This window comes from Colobus angolensis, unplaced genomic scaffold (genome assembly GCF_000951035.1).
Source record: "Colobus angolensis palliatus isolate OR3802 unplaced genomic scaffold, Cang.pa_1.0 Scaffold87, whole genome shotgun sequence".
Taxonomy (NCBI): Eukaryota; Metazoa; Chordata; class Mammalia; order Primates; family Cercopithecidae; genus Colobus; species Colobus angolensis.
This window is the reverse complement of record NW_012122598.1, coordinates 3076559-3104498: the sequence shown is the minus strand read 5'-3', so window position 1 is coordinate 3104498 and position 27940 is coordinate 3076559. Positions and strand designations below refer to the sequence as shown.

General features: G+C 55.6%; 2 protein-coding genes across 3 annotated transcripts in view; one reads left to right on the top strand and one right to left on the bottom strand.

The window, feature by feature from the left end:
- KRT80 (keratin 80, type II) overlaps nucleotides 1–15302 on the bottom strand; it is a 23269-nt gene extending 7967 nt beyond the window's left edge. For both annotated transcript variants that reach the window (XM_011930570.1, XM_011930569.1), the window contains exons 1-4: nucleotides 14898–15302; nucleotides 8690–8898; nucleotides 4190–4250; nucleotides 3799–3894 (exon numbers count right to left, since the gene is read on the bottom strand). In XM_011930570.1, coding sequence (XP_011785960.1) covers nucleotides 3799–3894; nucleotides 4190–4250; nucleotides 8690–8898; nucleotides 14898–15197 — 666 coding nt within the window. In that variant the 5' untranslated portion in view covers nucleotides 15198–15302. The remainder of the gene's footprint in view (nucleotides 1–3798; nucleotides 3895–4189; nucleotides 4251–8689; nucleotides 8899–14897) is intronic.
- KRT7 (keratin 7, type II) overlaps nucleotides 10834–27940 on the top strand; it is a 60586-nt gene continuing 43479 nt past the window's right edge. Inside the window, exon 1 of the mRNA XM_011930572.1 lies at nucleotides 10834–10961. Coding sequence (XP_011785962.1) covers nucleotides 10908–10961 — 54 coding nt within the window. The 5' untranslated portion in view covers nucleotides 10834–10907. The remainder of the gene's footprint in view (nucleotides 10962–27940) is intronic.

Here is a 27940-nt window from a genome sequence, read left to right as displayed (position 1 = left end):
TTTTGTATTTTTAGTAGAGACAGGGTTTTACCATGTTGGTCAGGCTGGTCTTGAACTCCTGACCTCAGGTGATCCACCCGCCTCGGCCTCCCAAAGTGTTGGGATTACAGGCGTGAGCCACTGCGCCCGGCCAATCCCTTCTTATTAGTTGAGTAACCCTCGTCAAGTTTTTAAATGTGTCTAAGCCTTGGTTTTCTCATCTGTAAAATGGATCTAATTATAGAGCTGAAAACAGCTAATGTTTATTGAATGTGTACCATGTGTCAGTTACTGTTCTAAGTATTTTAGGACATGTTAACAAAACAAATCCTTACAACAGCCCAGTGAGGTAGATGCTATTATTGTCCCCATTTTATAGATGGGGAAATTGAGGCATATAGAGATAAAATAGCCTGCTCCAGTTCCCACAGTTACTGACCCAGGATTCAAATCCCAGCTGTTCAAAATCTGTGCTGTCTTAATTATTATCCCTACTTCATAGAGTTGTCGTGAGGGTTAACTGAGATTAAGACTGGAAAGTACTTAGCACAGTGTCTGGAATATATTAGGTGCTCACTAAACAGTAGTTAAGGATTCTCTATTATGGTAATTGGTAATAGTGATAAAGCTGGGATGAAGTGTCCAGAGGCAGAGCAGCCTAGTCTTGGGGCAGCCTCCATGCAAAAGTTTAGGCAGCATTGGCTTCTCTCTGCAGGGATGGGCCTCCCTCGAGGTGTGCCTGGCTGCAGGGGGTTGTCAGCAGATTCCATAGCTAATCTCCCTGGAGCCAGAGTGTAGGGGTGGGGTAGATGGCATTCCAACTGGATGCAGCCAGGCCCAGACACACTTGGGAGCTGTACTGTGTCTCAGAAACTCAGACCCTTCCAGCCTGTGCCACCAGAGGAGAGAGGCAGAGGGTTTGCAGCAGATGAGGTCTAAGCAGATCATGGCCATGAGCCCCTGCTCAGTTGGCTGGGAAGGGCACATGTGTTTTGGAGAGAGGAGAGGGCTGTTTTCTGGGACACAGGTGTGGGCCTATATTTCTGATCTGGTGTCTGCTCCAAAGCTGAAACTAGAGTATCGGGGCCTCCTGGGCCACTCGTATTCTGCCAGGTTTTTCTTCCACCTGAGGCAGACGTGGCTGGCACAGTCTTTGCTCAGAGCTGCTCTGTCCAATGAGGTAGTAGTTGAAATAATTATATTTTGGATATATTGGGCTAAATAAAGTATATTATTAAAATTATTTTTTCTGTTATTTTAAAATGTGGCAACTAGAAAACTTAAAATTACATATGCAGTTCACATTTCTATCAGACAACACTGAGTTAGACACCCTCTGGTGTGGGGAATATTTTTGGCAAAGAGTCAGCATTGCCCTCTTAGCCTGCAGCAGTGTATGGAGAGAAAGGCAAATCTCCAATTTCAACCCCATCTTTTTGCTCCCAAAAGTAATAATAACTGCTGTTGTGCCCTGGCCCCTACTGCCTTCACCGCAGGCCCTTCTCCATGGCAGGCTCAGGATAGCACAACCACACCTGAAACCCGCTGTGTGCCGCCCTGCCCCAGTGCCCACTGGAGGCTGCCTGTCACACTCAGAATGAGGTCCAAGTCATGAGCCAACCCTGTGAGGCGCTCTCTGACCCAAGGCTCCCACCCTGCCCCGTGTGCTCTGACCAGAGGCTTCTTTCTTTTCCTTTAATTGCCAGGCTCCCTCCTGCCTTAGGGGCTTTGCATAGCAATTCTGTGCCATCTCCAGTCTCCACTGGGCTGGATCTCTGCCACTCTTGGGGAGGGGACCGCCTCTGAGAGGCCCTGCCCATGGGCTCTGAGGCTCTCCACTCCCTCCAGCTCCAGCGCAGCACCTGGTTTCTTTGCATCCCAGAATCTGTCACCCTGCAAAGCCATCTTGTCCAGATATTTGCTGACTTGCTTATGACTTCTCTCAGCTAAGTCATGCCCTCCTTGAGAGAAGGGAGCTTGCCCAGGCTGTGGTGTCAGTGCCTGGCACTTAGTAGGCATGCAATAAACATTTGTTAAATGAATGAGTGGGCTGAGTCTTCCTCACAGCCCTATGAGGCTGGTCCTGTTACTCTTTCCATGCTGCGGATAAGGACACTAAGGTACAGAGAGGAGAAATGACTTGCCTAAAGTCACAGAAATAGTAAAAAAAAAAAAAAAAAAAAAAAAAAAGGCCAAGTTGGGATTGGGGCCCAAGGACTGCAAAATCCAAAGGGAACCTACAGGCCTGGCTACTGGGGCAGGGGCCAAGAAGTCTTATGGGGTACGACTGGGCAATGCTCAGGAATATCACTGGTTATGCCCAGCCTTCTTCCAGTTATGTCTCTACAGCTGCAGGGCCTGCATCCTGGCTTAGAGCTTGAGCTCTGAGCTTGCCGAGACATCAGTGAGCACGTGGAGAAACGCTGGGCTCGGGTTTCAGAATCTGCACTCCACCTAGGCTCGGCAGAATCTGCACCCACCCATGGGCTCAGCCTCTCAGAGGTGGTACGAGTGGGTGGAGGCCCAAGGATGGCAGAGATCCAGCCCAGTGGAGATGCGAGATGGTCCTGCTGATGCCTGCCTGGGCTGCGCAAGCCCACAGTGAGTCTGGGCAGAGGGGCCCCTAGCCCAGTTCCCACCCAGCCAGTGGGCATGGTGCCCTGGTCAGCCCCACAGCAGTTGGCCTGGCTATGGGGGGATTTGCTTGGGCCAGGAAGCTTTTCAGGGCTGTGGGGAGAGCAGACTGCCTGGGAGGGCTGCCTTCCTGCTGCTCCCAAGGATTTGCTGTTCTCTCTGCTATGCTACATCTCGTGGCCACAAACAAGACTCAGTTCCACTGAGGCCCCAGCTGGAGGCTGGGACTGCTGGAAAGGAGTGTGGCCCATGACAGGGCCATGAGGCCCGGTCTTCCTTTCCACAGAATGCAGCCATGAAGCTGTGGTCAGCAGATCACAGGGCCATTTTAGCAGAATCTGTAAGTTGTGGTGGTGACTTCGATCTTGGCTTTGACCTTAGCTGCACTGCCATAGCTTGGCACCAGCAGTGTGCAGCACTTAGGTGGTCAAGCCCTGTTATCCCCAACAGTGGTGCTGCCTGCTCCTAGCTGAACTGAAGACCTCTGTGGAAGGAACTTTAGCCCAGCAGTGTCACCCCTGAACCTCCCCATCCCTGAAAGAAGCAGTGTGGAGAGGAGGACTCATATCCTGAAGGGTGCCTGGGAGTCAGCAGCTGGCATGGAGGAGCGGTGTCCCGAAGCCAGCGGCCGTGCCCATCTGATGGCTGTGCTGACACATGCTACGCTGTTCTGGGCCCTTGTACACTAGGCCCCACTGAGGACTTAGGAAACAAATGCAAATGTTTCCATTGTCTCCATTTACTAGGTCATTAGCTAAAAATGGGGAAGAGGGAAAGGCAGGCCTATCACAGTTAGCACTGTGGGTGCTGTGGTTTAGGCTGCAGGAATGAGAGAGAGAGATCAGTTCAGTCAGAATGCTCGTTCCAGGCCCCTGGGTTCCATGCTCCTGAGGCCAGCCTCCTGACCCTTGTCTGAGTCCTCTAGCACACAAAGATATAGTTCTTCCAGAAAGAGTGGCCTTTGGGGAACCGGCCCATGTTCCATGAGATGAATGGCCAGGGGTCATGCAGGGTTATTGACATAATCACAGGAAGGGGTTTAGGAAATTATTATGCTGGGGCTGGAAATCGTAAGTGACTGTTGGAGTCTCCATGCCCCACTGAATGGCTGTGCTTCCCCTGAGTCCTTTACCCATGGACCAGCTAGCTCTGGGCTTGGCGGGACACTGGCCCCATCTCACTCACCTGCTCATAGATGGTTTTCATCAACTCCACGAAGCTCTGCAGGCTTTTTAACTTGGTTTCCAGTTCAGTCCGACGAAGACACTCTGCATCCAGGTCCTGGGGTTGGGAGCAGTGGTGAGTGGTGGGAGAGGGAATGGAGGGTCCCCGGGCAGGAGTGGGCTGGGGGGACTGCCTCATGGGTGAGAGTGGGGGTGATTCCAGAGGAGATCTGGCTCAGAGCCTCGAAAAAGGAGCTGGATGGGGATGGGGGTATCTCCCTGTCTGTCTGTTGGTCCTGGGACTTAAGCCTCTGAGGGCTTTGATTGGGCATAAAGGAGAATAGGATATCTGGAGGGAAAGAGGGCCCAGGGCCCATGAGGAAGGAGCCCCTGGGGCAGGCTGGGCAGGCTACCTTCTTCAGCTGGACAAAGGTGAACTCCATGTCTGTGCGCTTGGAGATCTCATCCTCATACCTGGGAGGGAGAGAGGTGTTGCTCAGCTCGATGTGGTAGGGGCTTGGGCCTGGTGAACTCCCCTTGGCTGGGGCTCAGGGCCTCTGCTATCCCACTTGGGGTCTCTTTGCCAGTTAGAAAAAAGCAGCCCATCCTTCTCCCTCTTGCGTCTTCTATGACAAGTCCTCTCTCTCTCTCTTCCCCCAACCTCCTGGCATTGGTTTCCAGTTCCTCACTCCCTCCTGATGACCCCGTCCTCTCCCAGCTGCTTCTGCCCTTTCCTGGCTCTGCTCCACACCCAACCCTCTCCAGGAGGCCTCCCTGATTGGGCAGCCCCTCACCCTGGCACTTTGTCCCCTCATCTTTACCCGGCCTCCTTCCCTGACAATCTCAGTTTCAATCAAGTCCGCTGGGAGCATCCTGCTCACACCTCACCTCTTCTATCTCCATGCCTTCCCTGCAGCCCCAGCCACCTCCCCTCTGCTTTGTGAGCCGGTAGGACACTAACCCATTGTGTTCCCTCCAAAGGGAGGATGGGAAGAGTGTGAACTTTGCTGTCAGCTGGACCCCCAGTGTGTTTTTGGGCAAGTTGCATCACCCCTCCTCCCTTGGCTTCCTGCCTCTAAGGGGTATGCGTGTGCCCATGTGTACAGGGGGCTGACAAAACCCACTCCTGACGCAGTGACAGCCAGCTACAGGCCACATAGGCCATACTCAACAAAGCACAATAATGCTCTTCTCAGTTTGGACTTCTCCTTACTCGCACCCACCTTGTGTTTGGAACAAGGACATCACTGGATGGGGAGGACGGGACCCCCAGATCCCTGGCCCGACCCTCTTCCTCCAGTCAAGACATTTGTCTTAGTCCCCAGGGTGGGTGTCTGCTGGCTCCAGACTTCTCGCTGGCCCCAGTGGTCGTGGGGATTCAGCAGCTTCTGTTTTTTTCCCTCCTATTCGGGGAATGCCTGAATCACAGGCAGCTCTAATTACAGCCGCCTGCCTACCTCAGGCCCTGGCCTCCCAGCAGGGCCGCGTCACTCATCACCCGTTGAGCTGGCTGTATCTGGCACCCCTCATGCCTTCTTTCCCACCAGCCCACCTGAGGAGCTGAGGGGTGTGGACCCAACGGCAGGACACATGGGTTTCTGGTCTCAGTGTGCCAGGGGCCCGCACCCTCCCTGGCCACTGCCTTGGCTGCTAAGAGTCTGTTCGGGGCTCTGATGGTCTAGGTCCTGGGGGCGGGGCAGAGGAGCAGGCCAGGGAGAACGTTCTGCTGTCTAGGCATTCCCAGAAAGAACGAAATGGGACTTGAGTGGGGAATGACAAGTGCTGAGTGCTTCACCTGCACTCTCCTGTGGCCCTCAGAGCACCCAGTTAGGGAAGTCCCATTAGTCTCATTTTATAGATGAGGAAATGGAGGCTCAAGAGAGGGCTGGGGGCTTCTGGAGTGTGCTGATGAAGCAAGGGGACTAGAGGGACTAGAGCCAGGCTACTTGGGCTGAAATCCTGGCTTCCTTGCTAACCAGCTGTGTCCTGGGATGCGTTCCTGTGTGCCTCAGCCATGATCACGTGATGCTGTAACAATTAAGTGGGGCAATTCACAGAGTGCTTGCAGCAGGGGCAGCACCTGCTGGGGCTCAGCCCCTCTACTTCGGCCTCAGGAAGCCTCGCGGCAGAGCACAGGCGGCTGTCTGCCACTCACCCTGCCTGGGGGAACATAAGCAGGGTGAGTTGAGGGAGACAAGTGGCTTGGCAGCTGCCCTGGGAAACCTCCCCTGGCAGAGAAGGACACCAGGAGTAAGGGGACTGGAGGGGCCGTCCTCACAGTATCCTGGCTAGGCCAGGTCTGCCTTGACCCTGGACCTCTAGGTGTGCTCTGTGGGTGGGGTGGGAGCAAGCCCTGAGCCCCAGGGGAGAGGACAGTGGGGAGCATTGGGCTGAGGCTGGACGATGGGTTCCAGTCTGGAGCCAGTCCCCTTAAGGCCAACACTGTTTCATCTCCAGGCTTTGTGCCAATTAGAAAAAAGCCCCCTTCCTCACGGGCTGTTTGACCTTGTACCAACCTGCATGGTCTGCTGCTTGGCTGGATTTCAACCCCTATCCACCGCCTAAATCATGCACTCTTGTGCAGTGCACAGTTTGCACAGCTGTATGTGGCATCTCTGAGTCACTTGCTGTGTGGCCTTGGGCAAGTTGCTTCCCCTTGCTGGGCCTCTGCTTTGTCCTTAGGAAACAGGAGGGGTAGACTGCTGATCCTTGGGGTTTCTGCTACCTCAAAGCCTTTGGAAGTCTCCATCCCCATAGAGGCTTAGGTCCGCTATTCCACCCCCAATCCTCTGCCAGTCTGTCAGCCACCAATTCCCAAACCTGTTCTCAGGCCTTTTTTAGCTTGTCACACCTGCACCCGCCCCCCCTCAACTTGTTTATTTCTGGGAGTGAGGCTGATCTCATCGGCTCCGTAGAGACAGGGCACAGCCCTTCCCTACTGGGGCTTGGCCTGGCATCTCCTGGCTCCTGGGGGCCCTAGGCTCTGCACAGCCAGGCTGTAGCTCCCCTGGCTCTGGCCTGAAGACCGAGAAGCCCTCCAGCTAGGCTGTTTGCCCAGTCTCTCCTTCCCAACTCAGGTGGGTTCCCTACCCAGGGAGAGGAAGAGAGGCTCAGCCTAAGCAGTACAGTCAGGTAGCAGGCGGATAGAACTCAGGCGGCAGGCCAAATGATGGGGCTGAGCCAGATTAAAACAACAGGTAGTGTGTGTATAGGACTTCCAGTTACAAAGTGCTTCCATGGACGAGATCTGGCGGAGCTCGTGGGAGCAGCCTTACCCAGTGGCTGGCTGGGGTTAGGGATGGGACTTAGCATGCAAGGCTGTGTAGCTGAGGACAAGCCCTGCCCTCTCTGGATCTGTTTCCTTCCCTGTAAAAGGAGGATCCAGGACTTCCTCTAGCTCTGGCATGCTCTGATCCTTTGAGGGCCAAAGATCTACTAGGGATCAGGGAAGTGGATCACAGATTCTAGAGAACTGCCCTGACTGCCCGGTCATGGTCAGGTGCTGGGAAGCTGGACCTCTCGGGACGGGTGGTCAGCTGCCCTGTGTGTTTTCCTAGGCCTGGGAGGGCAGGGCTGGGGAGAGGCGTTGGGTAAACTCAGCCTCTGGAATCTAGACAGAGCTGTCTGAGTCCAGACAGCTCAGGTCTCTGGACTCCCGGATGGGACAGGTGCTCTCCACCCTCCAGCCTGCCTGGTCAGCTGCTCTGGAGGATGTAGGTCTCACCTCAGATTGGCAGGCTTTGGGGCTGGGCCCCAAACCAGGAGGGGAGGCCAGGGGTTCAGCCTGCCCTGTCCTCACCTCACCCTGGCTGGAGGTCTCCTTGCAAGTAGACCAGACCCAGGAGGTGGGTGCAGGGGCACAGCGACTCTCCTCTGCCTCACACTCCTTGTTGCTGAAGCCCTGCCCACTACCTGACCAGAGAGGGTCACCTCTCTTCTAAGCAGCCCAAGTGACCAGCCTTCCCCTTTAGACTGGCCAACTCAGTTCAGCAAATCTGTGTCAAAGACCTGCTGTGTGCTGAGAACTTCAGCCTTCTAAGGATAGAAAAGCTACCATTTATAACCGCCAGTCACCGTGCCACACTCTCAACTTCCTCCTTAGGTTAGATACCTACCTTAGGTTGGCATCGACTATAATCATTCCCACTTCACACAGGAAGTAACTGAGGTTCAGATATTAAGCCGCTTACTGGAGGTCATAAAGCTAGTGACGGGGGAGGGTGAAGATTAAACCTCATCCTGGTCTAATGCCCAAGCGGGGGCCCATAAATGCTCAAATATACTGCCCAGCAGCTGTCTGTCTGTCTGCCCGCCCCACTCAGTTGTAAAGGCACCTTGCATACTGGGGCTGTTTTCCTTATCTGTCTGATTCCGAGTCTACCTTGATGTCTGGCGTGCATTGCTTCTCTATTCAAATAAAACCCACCCTTTCCATGCCCTGCCTGCTTCCCGTGGCTTTCCTCTCCTTTCCAGCCCAATCCAGATCAAACTCTAAAGCCACATCTAAAGCAGAAACCCATCTGTTCTAGTTAGTGATGTAATTTCCCATTGCCAGAGCAATGTGTGGGCAAGACCAAGTGTGTCCACAGGTGCAAGGGGGTGGCTGCTCGAGGCAGGGGTGTGGGTTATGATGATGCCCAAGGGCCAGCAGGCACAGGGGTTCGCTGGGAGCCAGCACAAGATTCACTTTGTTGTAAGGGTCGCTATTAGGGAGGGGGCGGCTGTAGGTTCACAGCCATATCCTCAGTATTTAGAATACTGCCTGGCACATACCATTCCCTCAATAAACGTCTCAGGTAAAGAAATGTTCCAGAACATCTTCCCTCTTTCTCTGGCTTAAGTGCCTCCCGTCTTAGCACAGCTTGTTCCCAGCCCTCAGGCCTTGCTCATGGCTCCCATGGGGCTCTATGTACCTGATTCGAAACTCCTCGACCTTCTCCAGCACCTGCAGCAGGTTGGCCTCCAGCTGCCCCCGCTCCTGGCTCACTTTGCGCAGCTCCTCTTGCAGTCGGCCCTGGTATTCCTCATAGAGATGCCCGAGGTCGAAGATGGCTGAGTCCTGGCCCTGCAGGAAGCTCCAGCGTGTCTCCAGCAGCTGGTTGCGCTGTTCCAGGGCTTGCACCTGGGAGGGCAGGAGGGCGGCGAATGGGTCAGGTGTGGACCAGTCGGGGGCTGAGGCCCCGGGCTGACCAGCAAGAGCCCGCAGGGGACTCCCTGGGAAGTGGCAGCTCATCTGTGCACACCACCCAGGGCCCTCACTCAGCAGAACGCACCTCCAATGACTGATTGTTAAAACTGAAGATGGTAAGATAAGGACAGGATCAGAGCAAGGTGGAGCCAATTAGCAAAGGTTTCCAGGCGAGGGCAGGGCAGGGCTGGCAGAGGAAGGGGGGGTTGAGGGTGTGAGAGTGCCAAGCATGCGACAGGCTCTCCGTGCCTGCCTGGGGCTGGGGCGGGGGATCCCAGGGAACATGGAGTGTCAGAGGCCCATCTGCCCCCTTCCCGCCACGACAAGCGTGGTCTCATCTTGTTTTGGAAACTCAGCAGGGTAGGGCCTGGTTAGTACTGTGGTTAAGCACTCATCCTCTCAACGACGCAGCCTCTCTGAACCTCAGTTTCCCCAGCTAGAAGTTAGGAGTGATAACACCTGTCTGAGCGGTCCTCTCCTTCCCTCCACCCTGTCCAGCCCAGCTCAGCCTGGGGCTCTCCCTGCCTGCTCCCCACCCTGCCTGTCCTCTCTACTCTCCTTCCCATCACCAGGCCTCTGCTCTCCCCATTTGTTCTTCCAGCTCCCTCCTGCAGAAAGTCCTCTGTGACTCATGTTGAAAGACTCCCCTCTTCCCTCCAGCACCGAGGCCCTCAGTTTAGCTGCTCCTCCTTTGTCCCGACCACCACTCTCCCCATGAGACTGCGGGGACCCCTGGGGATGTGCTTTGGGATGGGAACAACAGTGAGTGCTCATGTGGCTCCTGCTGTGTGCCAGGCCTTGCTCTACGTGCTTGACCCATGAAATCCTGCAGCACCCCCAAGGGTGGGTACTATTATAAGCTGCATTTTACAGATGAGGAAACCAGAGGTGATGGAACTCGCCCAAGGTCACAAAATTAGCAAGTGGCAGAGCCAGGCCTGGAATCCAGGCACTTTGGGTTTAGAACCTTTTAACCACTGTGACACATGCCTCCTGTATGTTGCTGAAGTCACTGTGGGCCCTGGGATCCCGGCTACCCTTTGTGGGCCGGCTTCTGCCTCCAGTTAAGGACAGTTTTGCCTCGCAGTGAAACCCTGGAAGGGCTCTGAGCCCTGCTGTGCCTCTCAGACTCTGCCTCCCATATGCCTCTTGCTGGCAGGGTCCTGCACGGTCCTCTCCTTCCTTCAACCCAGTCCAGCCCAGCTCAGCCTGGGGCTCCTCCTGCCTCCCTCCTCCCCACCCATGCCTGTCCTCTCTACTCTCCTTTCCATCACCAGGCCCTCCCCTCCTCCCCATTTGTTCTTCCAGCTCCCTCCTGCAGGAAGCCCTCCATGACTCATATCTTGAAAGGCCCCCAGTTTACCTGTTTCCCATTTGTCCTGACCCACCACTTTCCCCATCACACTGGGAGCCATCTGCTCCCCCTTGGGGCCTCTACTCCCTTGGTGCCAGGGATAGGCCATGAGGGTAGGCCATGAGGTTGGAGGCCTGGCTGGGGCCTGGCTCCCGTCAGGGTGGGTTGTTTGTCATGAGGATGTTGTGATAACCAGCCCAGTGATGCTCCCTATGGTCACAGGTGAGTAGCTGGGCCTTCTCCTGCCACTGCCGGTGCTGCTGGCCCCGGCTCCCAGAATCGTAGCCTGAAAAAGCTGCCAGCAGCCTTTTGGATCAGCTGGGCTGGGTCCTTCATTTACAGAGGAGGCAATGGAGGCCAGGGGTGTCAAGTGACTTCTCCAGGGTCACAAAGCAACTTGGTGGTCCAGCTTCCCAGACAGCCCCATCTGACAGCCACTGCCTACTCTGCACCTTCATGGGCTCCCGAAGGGTCAGGTGGGGCCAGCCCCTCTCTCTCTGCTCTGCTTCTTCAGGGTGTCCTTGTTTTCCCCGAAGTGCTCTGACGATCCTTCAACATTCACAGCAGACAATGCCAGCGGGGATACTGGATGATGGCATTTGACGGTGTTTGTGGGCTGCCATTCCCCTGCGTATCTGTACTGGTAGATTCTGCTTGAAGCCAACCTTAATCCTGCTCTCTGCTGTACTCACAGCCAAACAGGTTCAGTAGGGATGGAGGTCAAGAGGGTTTCTGCCCTGCCTTGTGTGTGTGAGAGGGAGTGTTGAGGGGGCAGGTATCTGTTCACCCCACCTTGCCTCCGTTTTGACAAGCAGGAGCTCCATGTTTACACTGAGGGTGGAGTGAGAGGAGAGATGTGAGGCTCCTTCCTCCACCCATGAGCAGCAGATAAATCTTCACACCAGGAAGTTCTTCCTACTGTCTAACCTCAATTCCCTATGCTTCAGCACTAGCTCGCTGGAACACAGTGTGTGTTTGGCCAGCCAGTCCAGCTAGAAGGCATTTGTGGTCTTAGGGGATTAGGGGCAGCCCCCTGTTTTCTGCTGCCCTTGGGGGAGTCTCTGGTTGTCTCTGTGGGCGGGGATGGAAACTCATCCCCCACCTGGGACCTTCCTTGCAGAAAGGCTCCTCCCTCTCGGAACAAAGACCTAGGGAGGGCTGATAATCCTGGTGCCCTGAGAGGTGCCAGGTTAATTGCTCCAACCCAGGAAGACTGTCGAGTCTTCACCTCTGATTCCTCCTCTCTGCTCTGCCTGGCCCTCTGCCCTTAGATCATACAGTAGCAGCTGTAGCAGGGACCTCTCCATTTTACAGATGAAGAAACTGAAGCCCAGTTGAAAAGTAGGGCCAGGTTGGGGCTGAGGTTAGGGGAGAGACATGTTTTGTAGGGGAAACCGAGCAGTCTAAGCTGGAACTCCTGGAGGAGACAGGCCGGACATCCTAGAGGCTGCAGGTCCCCAGCTTATAGGGGAGTGCCTCTGGGCCACACAGGTAGTGTTCCTCAGCGGGGGCTGTTGAATCCCCGGGCTTCAGCCAGACGTTGGCTTTGGCCAGGGAGCCTCACGGACTCATCAGGAGTGGCTGGTTTGTGCTTTTCTGCATACAGGCAGGGGGATGCCTGACTTCAGTTCTTCCGGAGGTCACACAGGCCTCGGTGAAGACATTGTCTCCATCCCTCTGTCTCCGGGCATTTTACCACTGCTCATGGGTTCCCTCTCTACAGCCTCCCCAGGATGACCTCAGGAAGTCCTGCCTCTTGCCTCCCTCTCCATCCGCTCTGTTGTCCATGTGTGCATGAAGGCAAGAAGCCCAGCCAGCAGCCTCTGCTGGAGGTTGGCCTTGCTCCCTCCCTGCCTCCCCTGCTGCTGCTGCTGCTGCTTCTCCTCATCCCCCTTCATCTCATGACTGTGACCTTACCAGTCATTCCACTGGGATGAGCTCAGGGCTACTGGCAGAGCAAAGCAGAGCAGAGCAGAGGAATCTGGGGCACAGAGAGGGTAAATGACTTGCCCAGGAAAACGCAGCCAGCAAATTGAAGAGACCACACTGCTCCAGGGCCTCTGCCACCTCCTGAGAGTCTCTGCTCCTCCTCATTGCTCCCTGGTTCTTCTCAGTTCCTCAGAGGGCCCCCACCCCTCTCCTCTCTTTGCCCAGAGCCCCTACCCACTGATCATGGCATCTCACCCCGGGCCTTTCTCTGTGTCCATACATTGCTTAACAGCCCTGCGTTGTACCCCCTGCCCACTGAGTCCCTTCACTCCTCTATCCGGCAGGGAGCCTCTCCCCACCTCCTCTCCAGGCTCCTGCCTGGAAGGGGCTAACTGGATTCTAGCTGCTCCCTGGGCCAGGCCCATTTATTTCATTTTTTATTTAACAGTTATAATGCACTTAACATGTACCAGGTATGTTCTAACTGCTTTTCAAAAATTCTCCCATGTGATTCTGATGAGCCCATTAACCTAATGTGTGCTGAGGCACAGAAAGATTAAATAATCTACCCGAGATAACACAACTGGTCAGTGGTGGACTGGGATTTAAACCCCACAATGCTACTCCAGATTTCACATCTTAACCGCTGCCTGCTTCCATCTGGGCCCTCACAGCCTCCACAAGGAGGCAAGGAGGTGGGGCTAATAGATCTTGTTCATAGAGTTGAAGGGTCAGCTGGGACCCCTTGGGGCAGAGCTCCTGCAACCAGGGCCCCCAAAGAGTCGGTACCCACAGCTCCCTGTGTCCCACCCTGAAGGGCACCCCATCTCAAGGTCAAGGCTAAGGGTTGGGAGGCTCCAATTCTGCTAAAGAACTTCAAGGGCATTGCCCTGGTCTCTGGGCACAGGACCCCAACCCCGAGGGCCTCCTCCCTGGGCTTATATCCCCCCACCCCCATAGCAGTGGCACAGGGTGATATCAGTGCTGGTGTTTGAGGGAGAAAAATCACCCATCTGAGCCAAATTACATAGCTCAGTGAAGCATTCCTTCTAAAGGATTAAATTGGGTTTGGTGAGGAGGTGGCTCTGTAGAGACCTGCCTCCCCAGGGCAGCTGGGTTGCTCTTAGAGGGAGAACCAGCCCAGCAATGCAGGGCTATGTGCAGCTAGGGCTGGGGGAAGGGATGTTCTGCCTCAGTGGACAGTGGTCCTTCCCCTCTGGGTACCCAGGGGTACCCCAAGTGTGGATGATGAAACTCTGGTCTAGGCACATGAATGGAAGAGGGAAAGAAAAGATTCCCACCACAGAGACCACTGACTTCGTGTCTCAACAGACTTGAGTTCAAATCCAAACTACCATTTGTTGGTTGTGTGACCTTGGGCAAGGCACTTAGCCTTGCTGGTTCTCAGTTTCCTCATCTGCACGGTTGGGAAAATGACAACCACTGCAGGGTAGCCGTGTGGCTTGAATGTCATTGCGTTTACAAAGTTCCTCCAGAGGGCGAGGCACAAGTAGATGCTCAATGCATGTTACTTTCTTCCCTTTGCCCCTCTCTGTGAGCTCCCACTTCATGGGAGAGACCAGCAACATGCAGAGGAACACAGAATCAGAGGCCAAGAGCAGACAAGGATGGAGCCAGGGGCTGAAGGCTGGACCTCTGGTTTACTGGGAGGGTCAGAAATGTACAGTTTTCCTTATCTGTGAAATGGACATAAAATTGTCTTCTCCCATAAGGTTGTTGAGAGAAATACAGATAAACATGAAAAGCATCAGCACAGTGCCTGGCACATAGTAAGCAATTAACTGATGGCAGCTGGTACTGTCATGATTATTCTTGAGGGTGCAGGAGGGTGCAGAGTCAGGAGGAGTTTCTTGGAGAAGATGAGTAAAGAACAGATTTGGGAAGTGGATAGGACTTCCTTGGGAGCTCCCTTGCCCTGGGAGCAGAGATGGACATGAGTACCCCAGACCTGTTGCAGGCCATGGACAGTGGAGTCTGGGAAGTGTGGTTGTGATGCCGAGGCCACACTCTCTGCAGTCAGGCGGGATGCAGGGTGCAGGAAGGCTACCCTGTTCTGACTTGAGGCATCGTCCCCTGCATTCCTATCTCCTGACACCCGAGCTGCACCCTCACTTGCGGCAGTCTGGGCAGCAGCCCCACACGCCCCGTCCATCTTGCTGGCTTTTCTGACTGGGGCAGCTGAGAGAGATGCTGCGGGACCAGAGGCTTGAGGGATAAACAGGAGCGTGGAGCCTGGGAGGCCATCTCCCCTGTCTACCTGCCTCAGAGTAGGACCGCAGAGTACATCTCCATCAGCCATTCCTGCAAGAGGGCACCCCTAGGTCCCCTCTAGGTGCACACTGGGTGGTCCTTCCCAGTCCCTGTCTGGGTGGTGGGTGACCCCAGGTCATGTAGCATGTTATTATCAAGACATCCCTCAAAGGCCATCCTGGGTTCCCTTTCTCCCCACATGCCAGGATGGATCAGGGACTTCCTTCCCCCAGCCTCTGCTCAGAGCTAGGCTGCCGGGTTAGCAGTGCCATCTCCCTATTGGCTGGGTGCAGGGGTGGGGCGCGGTGATCGATGCTCAGGGAAACACAGAGCCGGGCCTGGCAGCCCTTCATGTTTGGGACCCCCCACTTGTGCTCACCTTGCCAATCAGGGAAGCAAATTTATCATTGAGGGCCTTCATCTCCTCCTTCTCCTGGTTCTTCTGTTGCTGAACAGCGGGGTCCAACTTGAGGTCCAGGGGCACCAGCAGGCTGGGGTTCACAGTCACCTTGGAGATGGTGCCAGCCGACAAGCAGCCTGTGAGGCTGCAGGAGCTGAAGCCCAGCCCAAGGGCCCCGCAGGTGTCCCATCCGGAGGTTCCAGGCCGGGGGCTGCCCACCGGGGTCACCTCACAGCTGCTGAGGCTGCTGAAGCCAACCACGCAGGAGCGGCAGGCCATGGCGCCCCCGGCCGGAAGCAGGAGGGCCCGGGGGCTGAGCAAGTAAGCCTGGGAGTGCAGCGGGTGGCGGGCTCTGGTTGCTCTGGTCACAGCTGGGGCAGGCTGGGGACTGAGGAGCAGACACCTGTCGCACAGTGCTCATTAGCTGCAGGAGGGCGGGACGCCTCCCAGCCTGACCAACCTGTTGGATGATGTGGTGCTCCTGCCCCTCCCCCAGCAGCATGTAGGTCTCCCTCCCCACAGGGATCTGCATTGCTTAGGGGGCTGGTCCACAGCCCCCTGCCCCCAAGAAAGCAGGCCTAGCTCTGGGGAGGGGGCCAAGGCTGGGCTGGCCGGGTGGGTTGGAGGTGGGGAGTTGGCAAAAGGAAGGCCATTCAAGGAGGAAGGAAAGAAGAGAGATCGCCTCACCGCAGCCCTCACTGCATACCTGAAGGCTGACGTATCTGGGCTCACATACTTCTGGAAAAGATGAGGCAAGCATAGGCCTTGAGCTCCCGAGTGTAGGGCAGCTATCCTGGGCACGGTGCCAGCCTGGCACTGGAAAACAGCACTTATGATTTATTTTCTAGCTGCCAAAGAGTCTCCCTGGCTTATCTTCCCCCTTCCTTCTACCCCCCTCCCTTCCTTCCTTCCTTCACTTTAACTGGCATTGACTGAGGACCTACTATGTACACCCCACTGTCTCAGAGGCTGGGAGGACATAGACGGTCAAGGCCAAGGAGCTCGCAGCATTGGAAACGTGAGACCTGGTTCAAGACTCAGCTGGACTGCTTACCACTCATGTGATCTCAGGCACGTTACTTGACTTTTGTCTTCGTTTGTAAAGTGGGGATGAAAACACCCATCTCACGGGAGATAGCATGTACAAAGCACATGGTAGAGGACAGGGGACAAAGGTGGCCTTAATCAATGGTGCTACCTTCCAGGTGCTGAGTCTAGCAGGGGCGATGGGTATGGCCGAATGCAGCTCTGCTCTGGGGCAATGAGAATCCCTGCCTTCCTCACACTCTTTCCTCCCTATTCTTCTTTCTCTTCTCTGCCTCCTCTGACCTCTTTTACACCATCTGTGAAGTAGAAACAGAAAAGACACCATTTTGCCTCCACAGAGCCTCTGACAGGGCAGCAGAGGCCCACACAGACCAGGGCAACCCCTACCTTCCCACAGTTCCTGAGACCCCACTCTTCCACCCCAGGGGGTTACCAGCTCTCCCAGTCCCATGTCTTCTTTCCTGGCCTGGTGGTCCTGATGTTCTGGCCCTGGTGGCTAGCTCTGCATGTCTTTTCTGGACCTGGCTCACCCCTGCTTTGGGTGGCAGGGGCCAGAGCAGAGAGAGGAGTGTGTCTGGGAGAGTTGCAGATGGTCAGAGATAGAAGGGGTAGCAGCCCCCTCTGGGCCCAGAAGAAGAGAGCCCCTGAGAGGGAGAACCATTTGCCAGTCACATCACCACCCTGGGCCTCCGTCTCCCAGGGCAGACATCTTTCTCACACACTGGGCACTTCTGGCTCACAAGGGCACAGGACCCCGTCCAGAGGCTACGGGTCCATCCTGAGCCTGATCCCAGGATCCGGTGCTGGGTAGGGTAGCAAGGCACTGGTAGGTGACTGACGTGCACAGCCCTCCCCACTCAACACCCACATGCGGGGCCACCTTGGCCTCCCACCATCCTCACTCTGGTCTGGTATCCGAATGGCATGTGGTTGAGCACAGCACCTTGCCCCCCACCCTGTCACTCCTGTGTGCTCTGTGGGGAAGGGAGGGGGCAGCAGTGGCATCTGGGCTCTGCCAAGGCCGGAATAACAGCTGATCCATCAGGTATGTCCCAGATGCTTTGCAGGAATTAGCTCCCCAATCCTCTTGACAACCGTCACTTGAGGTGGACGCTTTAATTCTCATCACCCTAATTGACAGAGAAGGAGGCTCAGGGGGCTTCAGTGTCTAGTCTAAGGCCGCACGATTATGATGAATGGGAACCTGGACAGTTGGGGTGAGGAGCTCTTTAATCTGAGCCTCTAACTTTTAAGACCCCTAGGAAGGGTAGTGGGTTAGAGAAGGAAGCTGCCTTCTTACTGTCTGGGGCGCAGTTTAGGGCAGCCCTGCCACCTAATTCTCTTGGAGTTGAATGCCTTTTTCTTGCAAGTGCCTGGGCACTTGAAATCTATTTCTTGCTTCCTTCCTCTGGCCTCAGTCAGCTCCTGAGAGTTGACAGGTCTTGGTTAATTGCCAAGTCCCTGTCTCCTCGGCTGGCTTTGCAGGGCTTGCCTTTGGGGCCCCACGCTGGGGGGCTTTCCTTGCGGATGTCTTAACCTCCTTGGAGAGCACTGGAAGGCATGCTAGCCTGGGGCTCTGGGCTGGGGGAGGTAGGTGGGGCTTGCCTGTTGCTTCCTTTCTGGTCTGACAGTCTTCCTTAGGTGCAGTCGGTAGAGATGTCTTTGACTGTCACTGCTCTGGCTGCCAAACAGGAACAGCCACAAAAAAACCCCCAAATAAACAAAACTCCATAAACAGCCCAGCCCTACCTGCTCCCTCTCCCCTCCTCACCCCTTGTCTCCTTTCCTCCCCCAGCTCACCTTCGATCCTCCCAACAACCACCACTTGAGGTGGATGCTTTAATTCTCATCACTCCAATTGACAGAGGAAGAAGCTCAGAGGGCTTGAGTGCCTAGTCTAAGGTCACCTGATTATGATGGATGGGAACCTGGACAGTTGGAGTGAGGCGCTCTACTCACTCTACTCTGGAACTAGCATCCCTGGGGGTCCTGGTCCAGGCTGCTATCTCTGAGCAGGGCTCTCTGTACCAGCCAGTGCCATCCTCCACCCTCACCGAGGGCCTGACATCGCCCTCTCCTGGCCTTGGTACAGAGCCTGAACCATCTGGGGCCTTGGACCCCCACCCAGGGAAGCAGGAGGCCTGGCAGGGGTTGGGAGGTGGGAGATGGAAAGTAGGGGAAGGTTTCAGTTTCTCTGAGGATGTTTAGGTACCCAAGCAGTCTCCAACTCCCTCCTGGATATACAAATAAACAAACCTACCTGGGGCTTCAGGTGAGGACGGGAACACCCCAGCTAGAAATGACACCTGGGTATCCTGTACCCTCTGGGATTCCGGAACCCTGCCCTTCTAGTCCTTACATGGTCCAGGGACAGGAATCTGCGTCTCCCTTTCCTGCCTCTTGAGTCTATCCCCTTTACCCTAGTCCCCTGTCACTGGTGACAGGACACAATCCTGATGATCCAGGAGGCAGAGAAAGAGCAGAGGAGGGGAAGGGCTGGCTAGAGGCGAGGAATGGGGAAGAGGCTTAGGCTGGGCTGCCAGAGCCTCCTGGAACTGGTCTTGAAGTGAGGGGGAGTTTTCTTGTTTTTTTCTCTCTCCTCCTCCCATTTCCTTCTCCACGTCAGTCCCACCCAACCTGTGGTCTGTCTCCCTCGCATTCTCATCCGCCTCCTCTGTGTTTTCGATTGTCGTGCTCTCTCTCACTTGTCTTACTGTCTGCCTGTCCCTCTCGGAGTCACCTGCCCACTCAGAGTCCTGGCCTGGAGCTCCTCCTTTCGGCCCTGGGTGGGGGCAGAGGGAATAGGGTTTGTGCCCCTGCAGCCCAGCTGGATGTCCTTATGAGAATGGCATCCCTGTGTCATAGTTTCAGCGCCTCCTCTTTGCCCTGCTCCCCATTTGGCCTGAGGCCTCCTGGACGTGGAGCAGCAGATCTCTGGAGATGCTGGATGGCAAGATATAGTTGTTGAGTGAATGTTCCAGTGGGCACATCCTAGCCTGGGTCAGGCTCTGGGGCAGGATGTGACTCTTGGGGAGACAGACGGGGACTCTCTGGGCAGGGGAGCCAGCAAAGAGTTTGGAATCTACAGGGGAAAATCTTCGTATTACTGAAGGACACGATGGGAAGGAGGGCCACTCCTCCAAGAAGCCTTCCCAGATGAGCCTGCTCAAGTTCCTGTCAATCTTCCATCTTCTCTCCTAAATGCATGTCCCCACCTATGGTCGCGATCTGGGTCAGTGCCATCTCCCTTATGAAGTTAGCAACTCCTGGCTTTTTTTCTCTGGATCTTCCCTTTGAGCAGGGCTGGTCCAGGGGCCAAGTCCTGGGAGTGGGAGGACCTAGGCTGGGGACGGAGAGTCTTTGGCAGACTGTGGCTATGTGATTTTTTTTTTTTTTTGAGATGGAGTCTCGCCCTGTCACCCAGGCTAGAGTGCAGTGGCATGATCTCGGCTCACTGCAACCTTGCCTCCTGGGTTCAAGCAATTCTCCTGTCTCAGCCTTCTGAGTAGTTGGGACTATAGGCGCATGCCACCATGCCCAGCTAAATTTTTTTTTTTCAGTAAAGATGGAGTTTCAAAGGCCAGATGGTCTTGATCTCTTGACCTCATGATCCGTCTGCCTTGGCCTCCCAAAGCACTGGGATTACAAGCATGAGCCACTGTACCTGGCCCCCCACTTTTTTTGTAACAAGATTTACTCTGTCACCCAGGCTTGAGTGCAGTGGTGCGATCTCGGCTCACTGCAAGCTTTGCCTCCCGAGTTCAAGCAATTCTCCTGCCTCAGCCTCCCGAGTAGCTGGCATTACTGGTGCGTGCCACCGTGCCTGGCTAACTTTGGCATTTTTTGGTAGAGACAGGGTTTCACCATGTTGACCAGGCTGGTCTTGAACTCCTGACCTCAAGCAATCTGCCTGCCTTGGCCTCCCAAAGTGTCGGGATTACAGGCACGAGCCACTGTGCCTGGCCTGTGGTCAGAATTTCTGAGGGTCCCAGAGCTGGGGATTGGGGATGTAAGTGTAGGTGTGGGAAGGGTCAAGAAAGGAGAACTGATAGCAAAGACAGAGAAATTAAGCCTCCTCCACATGCCAGGCAGGCTATGGAGACATGGAAGAGGCACTGACTCAGATGAGGGTGTCTACGATGCCTTCCCAGATGGGGACAGTGAGCTCAGGTCTGAAGGAAGAGCAAGAGCTGTCCAGGCAGGGGAGGGGAAGGGTATTTCAGGCTGGGCCAGCATTATGAGCTATGGGTGTGAGAAATTGTTTGTGTGGGGTTTTGACAAAGAATGACAACTGAACGAATAAATGACCACTCCAGCTGGTGTTGCTGGAGTGTCGGAGGTATTGTAGAGCTCAGAGGAGCAATGACATCCTTGGGGTTCCACAGAGGCTTTGAATCAAGGCATGTCCTTACTGTGCAGAGTATCCTTCAGGGGCTCTTCATGGCTTTGGGGATGGAAGATTCCCTGAAATGTCAAACCCAATCCTTCTTCCTTGCTGGGTCTCACCTCCACTGTGCCTTTTTCTCCCACAGCCCTGCCCATTCTCCTACCCCCGACCCCACCACACTGGCCACCTTTCCCTGCACCTGCTGAGTGGTGTCATGGGTTGAACAGCACAGATACAGAACAATTCCATCATCACATCCGGTCCCGTTGGACAGTGCTGACCTGCAAAGCAGGCATCTGAGATGGGCCAGGAGGCTGCAGATTCCTGGGGGCTGTGAAAGGGTTCAAGACTGTCCAGTGGGCAGCCTGGGATGTGGCAGGAACACTGGGCCTGGACTTAGGAGACCTGGTTTCTGGTCTGGGGCTCTGCCACTCACCAGCTATGTGGTTTGGGGCCAAATGCTTGGCCTCTCTGGGCCTCAATGGCCTGTACAATTAGGTTGTACTACATATTCTTTTTTTTTTTTTTCCCAGTTCAGTTCAACAAATGTTCCTCAAACTACAGTGAACCCTCTTACTCTGCTGGGTACTTGGCTGCCAGTGCGATCCATGGTCCCTGGCCAAGCAGCATGCTGGGAGGTTGGGCAGGTATGGGTGTTCTGTAATGAGGCCAGGCCTCTGGGGCCAGGGAGAGGTAGGCACAGGCTAATTACACTTTCCCGTCTTCGCAGTACTCAGCCCAATTTGTAATTATTTATTGTTGGTGTTTACGTGTTTGTGTCTGCCTCCCCTGCGCAGCTCTGTGAGCACAGGGACTGTGTGGTGGCTTTGTTTCTTTAGTGTCAAAATGCCTGGCATGGTGCCTGGCAGACATCATAGGTGTTTGATAACTATTTCTTTTTGGAATGAGTAAAAGGCCACCCTTCCTCCCAGTGCCCATGTCACACTGGATTTCGACACTGGGTACAGCCGCAAGAGCTTTGGGATGCTGTAGAGTGACAGAGCCCAGGCGGGATGTGGAAGGAGATCAGGGTGTCCCCCCATCTCTGGAAGCCAGCTTTGGGGCCCCTGCCCCACCCTTGCTAGGCTGTGCTGGGCTCACTGGGATGAGTTGCAACACTGGGTCCTCTGCCTAGAGGGGTCAGGCAGACCAGTGCCATTTGACTCCTAGGCCTGGCTTCCTGCTCCTTCAACTTCTGGCCCAGTGTCTGGTCATGGCCAAATGCCTTGGAAGGGTGAAAAGATTAGGGTCCCTCTTGCAAAGCAAAGAGGCAAAAGGAAGCCTCCCCAAGATGGCAGAGGCCCCACCAAGCCTAGAATTTTGTCAGACATGCACGTGGGGCTGAGCGGAACCAAGCCATAGGCCCCCTAGGTCCCTCTCCTTGGAGGTGGGACACAGGGATGGAGCATGTTGGGGTGGGTAGGTTTCCTCTGGTCCAGGTGTAGGGTAGGCCCAGCCTTCCTGGGGAACCCTAGACCCTGCCCTGCTGTCTGGGTGCTTGGTTCATGCCAGTGGCATTTTGGCACTGCTGCCAGGCCTGCTTCTGGGTGGAGAGGAGCAGGAAGGAGGATTGCACAAAGGGAAACTGGCAGGAGAGCCTCACTTCTTCCGGCTGCTCAACTCCTTGCAGGGAGGGCTAAGGGGCAGCACAGGCTGTCTTGGTTCCCCGGGAGACACCACGTCCTTGCATCTGTGTCATCTCCCAGGAGGAGAGGCCAGGTCCCAGGAACAGGGGTCCTGTCATGCCCACTCTCCACGCCACCCTCTGTGCCTGGCTGTGAGCCACGAGGGAGGTTCCTACAGCCCTCATTTCTTAGGCCTCAGACAAACACTCAGCTGCTCCGCTCCCTCCCTCTGTCTCTGGGCTTCACACTGGCCCTCAGCCACTTCTGCCTGCTTCCTCCCTGCAGGAAGCCCCCTCACTTGTCCTTTGAGCAAGACAGTTCTCAAAAGCAACCTCCACCACGGCAGGGGCTGTGTTGTTCACTGTTGTATTGCCACCAGCACATGGCAAGTATGCAGTAAACAGTTGTTCAATTAAGACACAGCACGCCCTCTATTGTTAGCACTTTCTCCATGGCTGTCTTGGACAAGGGTCTCTTCCCTCCCTCCCCCATTAGACAGGGCTGAGGACCCTGTTTCTCCTCCTCCTAGTCTCCCATGCCTGGAATCCTGGTCACTGCAGAAACTGGCCAGTCTTACTTACTTCTGCTATTTGGGCATTTCTGAGTCTCTACTGGGTGCCTGTCCCTGTGCTGAGCAGTGGTGCAAATATGAAGATAAGCGAGGCAGGGTTGTGACGGGTGTTCACCCCACAATTCCGGATTCCCCCTGCCCCTGAGACCAGCACTTTCTGAGCCCTGGAGTCTCTTTCCATCCATCCCTGCCTCTGGGCCAGCTGCCGGCTGGTTGCAGCCTCCTCACCCTTCCACTCCTGACACTGTATACAGCTATTTAGGAGGTTTCTTCCTCCCTGGGGCTGCTTTCAGAAAAGAACAAAGAGGGATGGCAAGGCTAGGGAGTGGCAGGGCATCTGGAGATGCTTATTTGTAAACCCAACTAGCTCCCCTGAGCTTCAGCTGCTGCCTTTATCTGGCCCGATAATAGACCGAAACCACAGTCTGCTCCCTGCTGAGCGATCTGTGGGCCTGCCAGGGTGGCAGCAGCCCAGGGTGGCGCTAAGCACTGCTCCAGCTGACACAGGGCGGGGAGCCACCAGCCTGCAGCCTGCCTGCCATGCAAGGATGTTCTGTCCATCCAGGGGTCCTCAATGCCTGTCTAGGAGGCTCAGGACATACCTGGAGAAGGGCAGCTTCATCTACTGTGGTATGTGGTGTTTCCAGCACTGAGCACGGTGCCTGGCATATAGTAGGAGCTCCGTGACTGAACGTTAAGCATTCAGCAGCTATTTATCAGAGGCCAACGAAGTGCAGGAAGCTGTGTTTCCCCCTCCCCGTCCTTCTGTATGCTTCCTTCAGCACCTGTTGGGGATTCCTTGATGCAGTGACAGGCAGGGAGTCTCCAAGGCAGTTGGTCTGTGAAAGGCCAGTCGGGGGCCAGCCCTGCCCACCGTGTCTCAGGGAGGAAGCATCAGTGCCTAGGATAACAGCAAGTGCTTGCTCATGTGGCCAATGCCATCTCCTCAGCACCAGCAGGCAGGCATGGGGCTGTTGCACTCCCATTTTGCAGAGGAATGGGGTTTGTGCCCAGATTTCCCACCTCATCCTTCAGCACCTAGAGTGCCGCTGCCACCCTGGCAGGCTCACAGATAGCTTAACAGGGAGCAGAATATGGTTTCGGTCTATTATCAGGCCAGATAAAGGCAGCAGCTGAAGCTCAGGGGAACTAGCTGGACTTCCAAATAAGCATCTCCAGATGCCCTGCCACTCTCTGGCCTTGCTGTCCCTCTGTTGGGTGGGATAAGAGCTGGGGTTGGGCTGGGCTGGGGACGGGCAGCCAATGGAGATGAGGTGAGGAGCAGAGGGAGGGGGCGGGCTGGGTCAGTGGGCGTAGATGGGCTCAGGATCAGCCCCCCGGCTTGGGCCGCTGGATGGAGCAGGGTGGCTGGTGGGAATCCAATGACCCCAGCTCCCCTCTGAGCAGCCACTGGCTACCTCTTGAGAGGGCAAACAGTGCTGGGCAGGATCGGGGGCTAATGACTGTTTTCCAGCAGGCGATTCCTCTATGCGGGGTTTATCTGCTGGGTCATCATTCTGTAGTCTGCACTTACCAGGGTAATAGCAGGCTGGTCTGGGGCCTCTGCCTGCCCACTGGCCTTGAGGCCCTGCAGATGGCAGTAGATGAGGGAGGGGAGGGCAGGAATAAACAGGAGCAGCACCCCCTGTGTTTTCTGAAGGGCGGCTCCACAACTTGGCGGGGGAAAGCCTGGTGAGGACAGCAGAGAAGATTCAATCCAGGGCCAGGGGCTGGGTTTCAGTTGCTCTCCTCCCCCTCCTCCTCCAACTCCAGCCTCCAGCTTCCTGTCCCTCTCCCATAGGGAGGCGGGCAGAGAAACATGCCTACAGCAGCCCATTTCAGGAGACTGAGTGCTGGGTCACTGCAGCTGTGTGTCCTCAGCTCAGGGTGGCTCCCCTCACCACAGGCTCATTGCCGCCCAGATCCAGGGAACCCCCATGGACACCTGCACCTCTCAGTCCTTACCCCAACTGTCGACCCCTGCCCAAGTCCACACGGACCCCCTCACTGGCCTCAGGGGTCCCTCCTAACCCCCTCCTGGCGCACACTGCTTCAAAGCCATCCTCAGGAAGCCCAAGCTGGAGAGGGCAGTGCAGCTGATTGAGGTGGCCCGGGTGAGAGGTGCAGTGCTTTGAGGACTCACGTGGCTTTCCAAACCCCATGGCCACCCATGTGGAGGAGTTATTTTCAGTTTACAGTTGAAGATGCTGAGACTCTGAGAGCTTAAATGACTTGTCCCAGTGTGGGCAGAATAACAGCCTCCCAAAGATGTCCACATCCTAATCCCCGGAACCCGTGAACATGTTCCCTTACATGGCAGAAGGGACTTTGCAGATGGGATTAAGGATCTCGTGGCGGAGAGACTATCCTGATTATCTGTGTGGGCCCAGTGTCATCGTGAGGGTCCTTTAAACTGGACGAGGGAGGCAGGGGACTGAGGCGGTGTGAGGGAGATGGAAGGGAGCCCAGGAACGTGGGCAGCCATGGGAAGCTGGAAAGGGCAGGAAAATGGGTTCCCCTGTGGAGTCTCCAGGGGGAATGCAGCCCCACCGCAACTTGATTTCAGCCAGTGAGACCGTTTTGAACTTCTGGCCTCCAGAGCTGCAGTAGTAAGTAAGATTTATCTATCTATTTATTCATTTATTTAGAGACAGGGTCTCGCTCTGTCGCCCAGGCTGGAGTGCAGTGGTGAGATCTCGGCTCACTGTAGCCTCCGCCTTCTGGGTTCAAGTGATTCTCATGCCTCAGCCTCCTGAGTAGCTAGGACTACGGGCACGTGCCACCACACCTGGCTAAGTTTTGTATTTTTAGTAGAGATGGAGTTTCACCATATTGCCTAGGCTGGTCTTGAACTCCTGACCTCAAGTGATCCTCCCACCTCAGCCTCCCAAAGTGCTAGGATTAGAGGCATGAGCTACCATGCCCGGCCAGTAAGATTTATTTAAATAAAGAAATACAGTTGTGTTGCGTGGAGCCCCTAAATTCATGGAAATCTGTTACAGCAGCCGCAGGAAGCTAATGCTACCAGCTGGTAAGTGGTGGAGCTAGATGTTGAACCCAGAGCAGAGGGCTGGGTTCCAGGCTACTCTCTTGGCCTGGCGTGGCTGTGCCCGCCACTTTCTCTGCCTCTCTTCCCGCTCCCTGCCTGTGTTTTCTGAAGGGCGGCTCCACAGCTTGGCAGGGGAAAGCCTAGTGAGGATGGGAGAGAAAATTCAACCCAGGGCCAGGGTCTGAGTTTCAGTTGCTCCTCTCCCCCTCCTCCTCCAACTCCAGCCTCCCGCTTCCTGTCCCTCTCCCACGGGTAAGAGGGCAGAGAACACGCCTACAGCAGCCCATTTCTTGGGGGTTCATGTTGGGAGCAGGTTTGTGCTGGCCGTCAGGGCTGGGAGCGTGGAGAGCCCTGTGGCGGCACAGCCGACATGGCCTCTGTCGAGGTCCATGCAGCCTGGCTGCCTCCTCACTTCACTGGGTTTCTCCTTCCTGGCTGCTGCATCATTTGAAGCAGGGAGTGGGTGGGATGAAGGAGTGTCTTTGGGTCTCTCCTCGGGGGCCCCTGAGGCTCTCTGTGTCTATCTCAGGGGCGGGGGTGTCTGGGTGCCTGGCATGGGTAGGATCCGAGGGCCCTGCCCCTGGGGTGTGTGGGGGTGGGGGTGTCCCAGACACTGTGGCCCTCTCTGGGCAATGTGTCCCTCAGCCCCTGCGTGTGAGTGTGGAAATGTGAGCATGCGAGTGTGCCTGTGTGAATTTGTTGTACTGTAAGTGTTTGAACATGTGTCTCTGTGCCCTGTGCTCACTCATTCCTCTGTGTGAACATGTGAGTGTGCAAAGGTGGCTGTCTGCTCATGCTCCTGTATGTGACTGTGTGAACACATGGGAGCACATGCCTCCTCACACCCTGCATGTGAATGCGTGTGGACATGTGAGCATGTGACTGTGCAGACACACTCATGCCCCCACGTGTGGATGTGTGTGTCTCTAGATGTCCTTGTGGGAGTGAGTGCTTCAGCATGTCTGCTTCCTCCTTGTGTGTGAACATGTGTGTATGTGTGAGTGTGTGGCTGGGGAAGCGCCACCCCCAGCCAGCCAGCATTGCCTCACCCCTGTGACACAGCCGCTAATGACTGTTTGCCATTGTCTGAGCGGTGGTGGCATCACCCGCACTAATGACAGTCTCCCCTGCCTAATGACCTGGCTCCTGCCCCATCATTGAGGAGCCTCAGAAGCACTGGCCCTGTGACCAGAGAGATGTTGACCAACTCAACACATTTCCCATTGGGGTGTTGCGGGGGGTGGGGAAGTCATAAATCCCGCCCCTCCCCAACAGCCCTGGGGTGCCGGCGTGGGCTGGAATTTCAGCTGGCTGATGGCATCCTGGGCGGGAAGCCCGAGGTCTGGCCCTGCCCTCTGTCTCCGGCAAAGCTGGGCGGCTGCTGCCCCTCCCCACAGGTGACCCTGGACCCTGGAAGCCAGATCCACATCAGGTCCCAAAGACAGGGTTTTGCCTTTCCACCATGAAACCCGCAGGCCCTCTCACCTCTGCGAATGGAGGTGTCCCTTCTGAGTAGGGCTCTCTGTGCCCAGGAGGCTCTGGTCTGCAGCTGACCTTGGGGAGTGAAGGCATCTGGAGCAGCCAGGGAACCACAGGGTCCAGAGCAGGCTACCTGCATGGAGGCCACCATGGAGCCTAATTCAGCCACACCATCAGTAATTCTTTTATGATCAACAGTAAACTAAAATAGCCTCTGGATTCAGGAGGAGAGTTGGGCGGGGGTGCTGCCCCCTTTCTGTGAGCCCACAGCCACAGCTGCTCATTCATATTCTCTTCTAGCTTTCAATCTGCTCCCTCCCACTGATGTTCCCCTCTTACAGGCAGGCCTCCTCCTACCTGAAGTTTACCTGGATCTGCAGGGAAGCCTAGGACTCTGCCTGGGGCAGGAGGGACTTCTTAAAGGTGTTTCGGGTTGAGAGATGCAGGTCTGCAATTGGCCGTGAGACCTTGAGCGGGGGTCTGGGGGAGCTGCGGCGTCCTCCTCTGCCAAGTGCCGATGCAGCGGTACCGGCTGCCTAGGGCTGCCCTGGGGACTAGATAAGCGCTGTGCATTATATAAACCATTCAGAACATTGCCGGCACACAGCAAGCACATAGTACATCTTTTTAAAGCCTCTGAGCTTGCATTGCCCCCTCTCCAAAACGGAACAGATAACTGCTGGTGCTCATGGCTGTGGTGAGGATTAGTGAGAATCCAGGGGAAGCACCTGCTACAGAGTGGGGTAGCTCTGGCATCTTTCTCATGGAGTCCTCGGATTGGCCGCTTCTCTCCTCACCCATGAGGGGCTGAGCAGGGGAAAAAGGAAGGAGTGGTTGCACCGGCTGTTGTCATTGCTACCTCAG